The 10137-nt window shown below is 37.3% G+C and overlaps 1 protein-coding gene and 1 pseudogene across 1 annotated transcript; both read right to left on the bottom strand.

The window, feature by feature from the left end:
* LOC137011135 (carboxypeptidase N subunit 2-like) lies at window positions 1-5346 on the bottom strand. The gene is made up of 2 exons (XM_067373768.1): window positions 5276-5346; window positions 1-4625 (listed from the first exon to the last, which is right to left on the bottom strand). Exons 1-2 carry the CDS (start codon window positions 5281-5283, stop codon window positions 2192-2194), a joined length of 2442 nt encoding a protein of 813 aa, XP_067229869.1. The 5' UTR covers window positions 5284-5346; the 3' UTR covers window positions 1-2191.
* Window positions 5347-6159: 813 nt separating this feature from the next.
* Window positions 6160-8557, bottom strand: LOC137010543 (leucine-rich repeat-containing protein 15-like; annotated as a pseudogene).
* Between the last annotated feature and the right edge of the window lie 1580 nt (window positions 8558-10137).

The following is a 10137-nucleotide window of genomic DNA, read 5'->3' as shown; positions in this document are numbered from 1 at the left end:
CTCCGTTGATTTCCCCAAGAACTTTTTGGGGGGGGGGGGTAGTATACCTAGGGGTGGGGATCTTGTGGGTGGGGACCCTGCCTCGTTACTGCCGTCATCGGCCTTCGAACTGTTATGGCCATTTATGGACTCTGACCCATCGTGGTCATTTACAGACTCTGACCTGCTGTGGCTGACCAAGCCACCTGACCTGCCGTGGCTGCCCGAACCACCTGACCTGCCGTGGCTGCCTGAGCCACCTGACCCATCGTGGTTGCCCGAGCCACCTGACCTGCTGTGGTTGCCCGAACCACCTGACCCGCCATGGCTTTCTGACACTCCTGACCCGCCATGGCTACCCGTGGCACCTGACCCACCGTGGCTGCCTGAATTCCTGGGGCTGCATTGGAGACCCTGTTCCATCTGCCTACATCTCCAATGCACCCACCCCCCCTCCCTTATTGGTGTCCTCTACGGCGCGAGGACGCGCCTTCCGGGAGGGGGGCGCTATGTCACGATCACCGTCTGCCCCTGTCTAGTTCCGGACTCCATTTCCCATCATTCCCCTCGCCAGTCACATGCTCACTCTACACCAATCACCTGTCGCCACATACAGCCATGCACACACTCCTCACTAATCACCACACCCAGCTGCAGCTTGTTACCTGGACTATAAAGGACTTCCACTCACACCACCTCACCGCGAAGTCTTGTTTCCCCAGTGTACAATTCCGAGCGTTTATTTCTTGTCTGCCTTTCTGTTACCGTTGCTGCCTGTTCCTGTTTCTTGACCCGTTGCTGCCTGTCCCGACCCTTGCCTGGTATACCGTTCTGTGTATGATATCTGCCTGCCTCGATCTACTGCCTGTTCCCTGACTACAATTCTGCCTGTTCCTTACTGTTCCTGGTTGTTCCTGTTTTGACCCTGCCTGTACGACCACTCTACTTTAATAAAATGCTGCATATGGATCCCTGCCTGAGCTCCCATTCGTTACAGATGGGCTCGCTCCTCCCTAAATTACGTTTAGGAACTTCACTAAATCCACTGTAGACAGTTAAAAGGTTAAAAGAGTAATTTGAAACACAATGAACAGCTTAGTTTACAAAATTTTACGTAATGATAGATAGATAAAGTATAATATTATCAACTTTAGACAAAGAGTTTAGACACTATATGCAGGTTTTTTTTTTTTTTTTTTTTTTTTTTAACGGTTTGTGAATCACTGTTTAAAGAGGCCACAAATTATATAGCAAAGCAGAATAAATACGGAAACACTGATCCCCAGTGGTTGACAATGGGAAGCGCTTATTCTGTTTTGAATAAGAGCATTTCACTTCTTGCCTGAAAACCCAGAAAATACTTTCATGCTAATTTGTGGAATTTAACAAGTTCGTTTGCCCATATATTGTTTAAGATATTAGTTTAAACTTATTTGGCTTGCTGTCCACTGATGAGGAGCTCGATGAAGTAGCTTCAACGTGAGCTCTGATATATCCCTACAGTGACCAAATATAGGACATGATTACAAAGGGAAAGGTACCTAAGATAAAGGTGGAGTTTGGGGTGGAGGGATGCTGAAACAGATACTGGAAAGAGGTAAGCAGCTGCTTAATGTGCTTATATACTCTGGCTGTTTAAAAGAGAAATTAAAAGAGATTGGCTCACTCATCCCTAACTTAAGTTTAAGAACTTCATTTTTTTGCCTTCTGAAGTGATTTTATTCTAAATCAGTAACCTTGTGCTCAGTTCCATTTGCATGCATGTTCTCAAAACATTTAAAAGTCCAATTAAAATGTAATTCACTAAATGCCTAAAATGACATATACAACTGAAAAGTATACATCTAGACAGATATTTGTATTTTATGTATTTATTTTATTTTTATGTATTTGCATTCAGCCAATGAGGCCTATGCCTCATTGTAACTCTTCTTATTTAGCGTCTTGCTTTTATGCCGCCAATCTGGCATATTTTTAACACTGACCATGTGACTCTCTTGTCTGAAAAGTCAGATGTTCCAAAGATATAACATTCAACAAATAATTTATTAAATAGACAACATTAAATAGAAGTAGAAGATTCAGGTTTGTGGACCCTACTGTACACGGTCATGAAATGAAAGCAGTAAAATAAATTAATCTTGTCTCTAATCTCAATAGATGCTTTTTAGAAATTCATTGCTACTCAATGTTCAAGAGAAAGAAAAGAAAATCACAGAGCTGCAGTCTCTTCGACTGGTCTGAGTATAATAGACTTAGTATAGGAGAAGTGAGTCAGGTTGACCTGGGTGTGCAGTGTCTCCCTTTGCTCCAGAGAACAATATAGTGAATAAGTTATTTTGGCCAGCACAAGAGTACAGCAGATTTCCACCAGCAGCATTGTAGTATAATATATCATCAGTTCCTTGCATGATGAGTTCTTGTGGGTAGGAGTAGGACTTGAGAGAATAGGCTGAGGAGAGCTGGTACAGATGAAACTACTATGTGTGCTGAGAAAAGGTTCTGTAGTCCTTGTAGTTGTGCTGGGTGGTAAACTGGTGGCTGTTGTTTTTTGACTTGTAATAGTGGTGGGGATTAATATAATTGTAGTCGCTGAAGTCGTCGCAATTGTTGTTTGAACTGTCGTTGTTGATGTGGTGGGAATCAATGTAGTCGTCATATGGGCAATTGTTGATGGTAATGTGGTTGTAGATGTGGTGGTAAGGACTGATGTTGGTTGAAGAGTAGTTGTTGATGCTGTGGTAGGGACTGATGTAGTTGTCAGGGGGGCAGTTGTTGGTTGAAGAGTAGTTGTTGATGCTGTGGTGGGGACTGATGTAGTTGTCAGAGGGGCAGTTGTTGGTTGAAGAGTAGTTGTTGATGCTGTGGTGGGGACTGATGTAGTTGTCAGGGGGGCAGTTGTTGGTTGAAGAGTAGTTGTTGATGCTGTGGTAGGGACTGATGTAGTTGTCAGGGGGGCAGTTGTTGGTTGAAGCGTAGTTGTTGATGCTGTGGTGGGGACTGATGTAGTTGACAGAGCTGTAGTCGTAGCAGTGGTGGTGGGTGGTGTGGTTGTGGTTGGAAGCAAAGTTGTGAGTTGAGTAGTTGGTGTTGTAGTAGTAATGACTTGTGTGGTTGTCTGTGTTGTAGTTGTTTGAGTTGTTACTGGTATTGTTGTTGGAGCAGGTGTGGTTGTTGTCTGTAAAGTAGTAGTTGTTGTAGGCACTGCTGTTGTTGAGGTTGTTGTTGAGACAACTGTGGTGTGCAGTGTGGTCATGGGAACAGTACTTGTACGGACAGGGGTGGTACTTGGTAAAGTTGTGAGGCATATTAATTGTTCTTCTGTTAAAGAGGATATTGTTTGATTTTCCAGGTTTTTTGGGGACTCACAAACTTCTGAAGGTTTTGATTTAATCTTGTCTTTATTGTTCGTTATCCATTCAAAGAATTCCAATAGGTTACAGTCACACTGCCACGGGTTCTTGTAAAGATATAGTTTATTGAGTTTTGGAAGAGCATCAAAAACATCTCCAGGAAGGCTTTGTAGTTTATTATTTCCCAGTCTAAGTGTTGTAAGAGACTGAAGTTTTTCAAAGTCCTCTTTTTTTAATGACTTTATATTGTTACTTTGAAGATTCAGATCAGACAATTTCTCAATACCTTCAAAAAAGTCTTTAGATATCATTGAAAACTGGTTTGATGAAAGGTCTAACTTCTTGAGCTTCTTAAGTGGGCTGAAAACTCCAGTTGGTAAGTCAGTGAGATTGTTATGGCTTAGACTCAATTCAGTCATTTTAGGCATTTCTCCAAAAAGGACAGTAGGAAGACGGATGAGTTGATTGTTATGCAGAGTAAGAGTCTTTAATGAAGAGAAACCAACAAAAAGATCTTGCTGCAGTTCAGTTAAAAGATTGTGGTCCAAAAAGAGTTTGACTAAATTACTTTTGTGTGGAAACAAATCTGGTTTTATAAATGAGATTTTGTTGCCTTGCAAAGCTATCTCTGTCAGATCAGGGAGATGATCAAAAATCCCATCAGGCATAGAGGTCAGCTGGTTCTCATAAAGCCTGAAAATGCGCAAGTTCTTAAGTTTGGAAAAAAGAGATGTCGATATAGAACTAATTTTGTTTTTTGCAAGATGAAGTAGTTTAAGATTCTCTAAACTATCAAATATCCCCTCCTCAATAGAGCTAATCTCATTTATATGTAGACTTAGATCTTGAAGCATTTTTAAATCATCAAATAACCCATTTTCCAGGCTTCGGATTCTGTTACTTTTTAAAACAAGTTTGTCAAGGTTGATGAGATCCTCAAAAACACCCACGGGTAATGATGTCACATTTGTGCCAGATATCTCAATGGTTGTGATATCAGGTAAACCCTCAAAGGCTCCGACCTCTATGGACGTAGTTGAAGTCCCGAGAAATTCGATTTTCTTTATTTGAGGGTTTTTAGAAAAAGCTCCTTTTGGTATGACAGAAATCTTACTGTGTACAAAAAATATTTCAGTGGCTCCATCTTTCAGTTTTTCAGGTATTGCTGTCACAGTTTTGTCATACACATCTTTATTTTTGCAGTCTTCACCTGAACATATATCTTCAGTGCAGCTCCAGTGCAAGTGCAAAAGTATGTAAAAGAATACTAGTGCACTTTTTAAATGTATTTGCCTGTTGAATAATAAAATATCAACAGCAAATTGAATTTTTAGGTTAAAGCTATGCAAAGCAACTTGTATAGCATAAAATCTAAAATAACTAAGACTAATTATGTTCTCATGACTTACCAGTATTAAAAGTAAAGGGATAGTTCACCCAAAAATTGTCATTATTTACTTAACCTCAAGTTGTATCAAACTTGTATTAGTTTCTTTCTTGTGCTGAACACGAAAGAAGATATTTGGAAGAATGTGGGAAAGCAAACAGTTTCTGGTCCCCAGTGACTTCCACAGTATTTTTTTTTCTTTCTTTTTTTATATAGTATGGAAGTCAGTGGGGACCAGCAACTGCTTAATTCTTCATAATTTCTTTCTTTGTATTCAACAGAAGAAAAAAATTAATGTGTGTTTAGAACAACTTGAGAGTGAGTAAATAATAATAATTTTTGGGTGAACTATCCCTTTTTTAATCAATCAATCAATCAATCAATCAATCAATCAATCAATCAATCAATCAATCAATCAATCAATCAATCAATCAATCAATCAATCAATCAATCAATCAATCAATCAATCAATCAATCAATCAACCAACTAGCAAGCAGTTTTTATTATATTCCTGACCTGCATTTGTCTCGTTAAATTGAAAATAATTACACTTACCCACTCATTTCTGTTGTAGCTGAATGACTTTTCAGAATGTGTTCCCAGAAGCAAATATAAACATATGTAGTGCTCTGCTCTTATCTACATTTCTCCAGTGTTTACTGCATGGCTATAAGGCAGCAGAAAGGGTGTGGACAGTTTGTTTTCTGTTTGAAGAGATAAGAGAGTGGAACCATCAAACTCACTTTCAAAACGAATCTCAAAGTACAATAATTTAGAGATACTTCTCAGTTTATTTAAATCTCTTCTATCATCTTTTTTTATGTTCATTTTATATCCATTTTGTGAGTACTTTTAGACTGTTTGTTTTCTTATTGCCTTATATATTGAAGTGTGAATATGTTTCTGCAAAGCTGAAATATAGATAATGGTCCCCATTTTAAAGAACTAATTATTGGTCTCATAATATCATATTAATGGCTGCATCATATACATAGAATGGGAAACAATATTGGTAAAACAGATGTAGTCATGTGAAGAAAAAAGAAACATGGTGTTTGGTTTCACTCAGAAATTGCTAGTAAATATCACAATTAACTACAAATAAATGTCAAGTAACACAAATAAAATCTGAAATTTTGAAGTAGAAAGAATGAAAAAGCATTTTGTTGTAAAATGTGTTTTAATAATCTTTGTTTTATTTACAGCTTTTGAAAAATAATTTTTTGCTATGAGAAAAAAAAAAACATACAGAACTGCAGAGAGCGTGTAACCATGGACAGCGACAAGAAAGGAAATACAGTACTTCATGTGTGACCACTTGTGAGGGTTATGATCATTAAATCATTCTGTATCTAATCTGCAATTAAAGTTAGTAAGCACAACTTTGTAGGTTTTTTTAATATATCAAGAAAGAAATAAAGAAAATATCCATAAAAAAAATTAAAAGGTTAAAAGAGGAATTTGAAACACAATGAACAGCTTAGTTTACAGAAACTTTCATTTAATGTTAGATCACCAAGTTGGTCTTTCTTCGAAGGTCCAGGTCTTGACTGCCTCGCTTGTTCCTCTTCCATAACACACAGGCAATGAGACTGACAATGACGACAGTGCAGACGATGACTACAATGATAATGATTTTGTCTTTGGACAGACCTTGACCCACAGATCCACATCCAATTGTGTCCTCTATCTCTTCTGAGACTGTTGTGGAGTCTAATGCTGGTGCAGAGGTACTTCTTATCATCCTCCTTCAGCTTTCCTATATTTCTACCATTCAGGGATGGAGGCGTATCACACACACAGAAGTAAAGTTTTTCACTTTCTCTGGATACTGTCCAAGCCAATCCCGAAAAGGTATTATGTCATGGTCACACCTCCAGGGATTTTGAGAAAGTATAATATTATCAACTTTAGACAAAGAGTTTAGAAATTCTTTTTGCAAGTTTGGTAGAGAATTGTTTTGAAGCTCCAGAAGTTTTAACCGGGACACACCATCCAAGAGTTTTATGGGTATGTGCTGTATTTGATTATTCTCTATAGATATGTTAGCTAACTTGGGAAGGTCTTTGAATATCCCAGCCTCAATACTGTTTAATCGATTAGTATGAAGAGAAATTTCCTCTAGCTTCATCAAGCCGTTGAAAGCACCAGGGGAGATGTGCTGGATCCGGTTCCTACTAAGCACCAAAAGTCGAATCTCAGTTAAGTTGCTGAACACATTCTCCTCAAGGTGGGTTAACATGTTGTCGTACAGCCAGAGCTCCTGGAGGGCGATTGGACCAAAAGTCCCAGGCATTAAACTACTGAGTTGGTTCTCGTACAGTGATATATGAGTAAGGTTATGAAGATTAAAAAAGATTGCACTGGTAAGCAATGACAACTGATTGTTGGAGAGGTAGAGTTTCTTCAGCTTCTGCAAATTTGAGAAAAGATTTGCTGGTAGCTGTGTGATTTTGTTGTCTTGAAGATGCAATATCTCGAGGTTTACCAGGTCATCAAAGATGCCTGCTGGTATATCTGTTAAATGATTTGGTAACACTTTACAATACGGTTCATTTGTTAAACATTAGTTAATGGATTAACTAACATGAACTAACAATGAGCAATACATTTGTTACTGTATTTACTAATCTTCGTTAGTGTTAGTTAATGAGAATACAGTTGTTCATTGTTTGTTCATGTTAGTTCACAGTGCGTTAACATTAGTTAATGCACTGTGAACTAACAAGCTTTTAATAATGTATTAGTAAATGTTGAAATTAACATTAACAAAGATTAATAAATGCTGTATAAGTGCAGTTCATTATTAGTTCATGTTAACTAATGTAGTTAACTAATGTTAACTAATGAACCGTATTGTAAAGTGTTACCAATGATTTTGCTGGAGGAACAGGGATCTGAGATTATTGAGTCCTCGAAAAGTACTGCTGGAAAGCTTTCTGATTGAGTTTCTCTGTAACATGAGCTGTTCCAGCTTTTCTAAACGCTGAAAAGCATCTTCTGGCAGAGAGGTTAGACGGTTACTGCTTAAGTCTAATATTTTCAGAACTACAAGAGGGGTGAAAAGAGATGGTTGCAGATCTTCTATTTTGTTGTTACTGAGCGTTAACATTGATAATGCTTATAGATTCTGAAACAGATCTTTTGGCAGAGAGGTTAGCATTGTCCCACTGAAACCTAAGACAAAGAGATTGTGGGTTTGCTTAAATGTATGAGGTTCCACCATGGCTATTTTTGAATCCTTGGCTGCAAACACAGGGTCTCAGCAAAAGTCTCAAAATCAGCTGGTTTTAATGATTGTATGCTGGTGTTGGTGATTAAGAGGGTATTGGTGTTTGGGGGGATGGATTTTGGAAATTCCTTTATTGAAAAGCCTTGACCACAGATTTTGTTCAGCTCACACTGGCAGTTCTCTGGACATGAAGAAGTGGACGGTTGGCTATTTGTGACAAAGCCTCTTGGGAAACCTTCCTGTTGAGACAAATCATTCCTCCACCCATATAGCTTTCGGTTCCATAAAAGACATATAGTGGTTAGATTGCAACCACACTTATTCTTTACTCATATTTAACCCCTAGCAAATTCTACAGGTTGTGTATGTTATTTAAATGCTTATTTTGGGACATCCAGGATATTCACTAAGGACAAATACTGTTTAAATATGAAGGAATTTTCTGTATTGTTTTTATTATTATAATAATTATTATTATATTATTTATTTTTTTATTATTATTATTTTGAATGCATTGCATTTAGGTTGTGTTTTAAAGGTTAACATACATTTCTGTAAAATTACTGGATAATGTCCTGGTAGAAAATTGCCAGTACATTTTCCATTTTTATTTTTTACAGTGTATATAATAAATCAAATTCTAAAGTGAAGATTGTGGTAACCTACTAGCAATGACTCAAGTATTACGAAATCCTTCAAAAGGAATTACTAATTATTTGGAGCATTCTAAAGTGAAAAGCATGGGGTAAGTTATTGTAAGTCAATGAGGTTTTTGTATAGTAATTCCTTATGATGGATTTGGTAACACGAGTCATTACTAGTGGGTTACCATGAGCTTCACTTTAGAATTACTTCTACATTGTGCATTATTCACATTAATTATGAACCTGTATATAGTCATTCTTAATAATCCTCTGGGAGGTATGCAAAAAAAGTTGTAGTTAATGATTAGTGAATAGCGAACAACCTCATTCAACTGAGTGTTATTACTTACTAATTCGTTATTCAGAGTTTCTCGTTAGTTAATAGCGGTTACTAGAATGTTAATATTGCATTACTCATTTGTGTAGTTATTCATTAATGATAGAACAGTATTCTAAAGTGCACCTTATCAACAATGATGTTTCTCTCCTTTCTTTCAATAAACTGGATCCCATATTTGCAGTGTTCTCAACATTGGACAAAATAGACTGAATAAATGCTCTTTTTAAAATATTGAAACAGATATTTTTTTAATATAAAAACAGATATTTAAAAGAAACAATTATATATGCAAGCATGCAATTTTATAGGTCAGGACAAATTTGAAAAGCACATGGAAAAAGTTAAGACTGCATAATCTGTTCCAGTAAAACCAAACCACAGTCTGTGAGAGCTGGAACATTTAACTGTGTATCCTTTCAAATACTTCCAGCTATTATTTGCTGTAACGTTTTTGTCTAATTGTCATTGAAGACTATTTTTGAGAAAAAATGAAATCAGGCTTTCAATAAACATTTGTTTCTGTTTTGAAGTGTCACGGAAGAACAAAGCAAACAGGTAGATCCAAGTGCAGCAATAGGTGTTTATTTAGGGCAAATCCAGAAGGCGTAATCCAGGGTACAGGCAAGGGTCATAATCCGTAAACAGCAGTCCAATCATAAAACACGAAACAAGAAACACGAAACACGAAACAAGAAACAAGAAACAAGAAACACGAAACACGAAACACGAAACACGAAACACGAAAACTACAAACCAAAAACAGGAGAACATGAAAACCAGGGATCAGACACAAGGGTGACATCAAACAACGAACCACAAACACAGACAGAAACACCTCAGTATAAATACACAAACACTAATGAAATGATGCCAAACAGGTGAGTGCAATGATAATGAGATAATGAGTCCGGGGAGTGCGTGATGGGATATGTAGTCCTTGGGGTGAAAACAGTCCAGGATGGAGTGCCCTCAAGTGGCTAATTCGGGCACTCTCACTGACGGTCGTGACAGAACGTTTATGTTTTAGTAAAATTTGTAGTTTTTATAGAGTGTTAATTTCAATTTGTGTAAGTACATTCATTATTAATATTTAAGAATGAACAACAATATTTAATACACTAACTGTAATCTGCAATTATCTTACCTTTGAACTTGAAGATTTGTCAGAGATATTGATGCTTGATGCGAGAGAGAGAGAGAG

Source organism: Chanodichthys erythropterus, chromosome 21 (genome assembly GCF_024489055.1).
Source record: "Chanodichthys erythropterus isolate Z2021 chromosome 21, ASM2448905v1, whole genome shotgun sequence".
Classification (NCBI taxonomy): Eukaryota; Metazoa; Chordata; class Actinopteri; order Cypriniformes; family Xenocyprididae; genus Chanodichthys; species Chanodichthys erythropterus.
The sequence above is the reverse complement of the archived record's forward strand: the minus strand, read 5'-3'. Positions and strand labels throughout refer to the sequence as shown.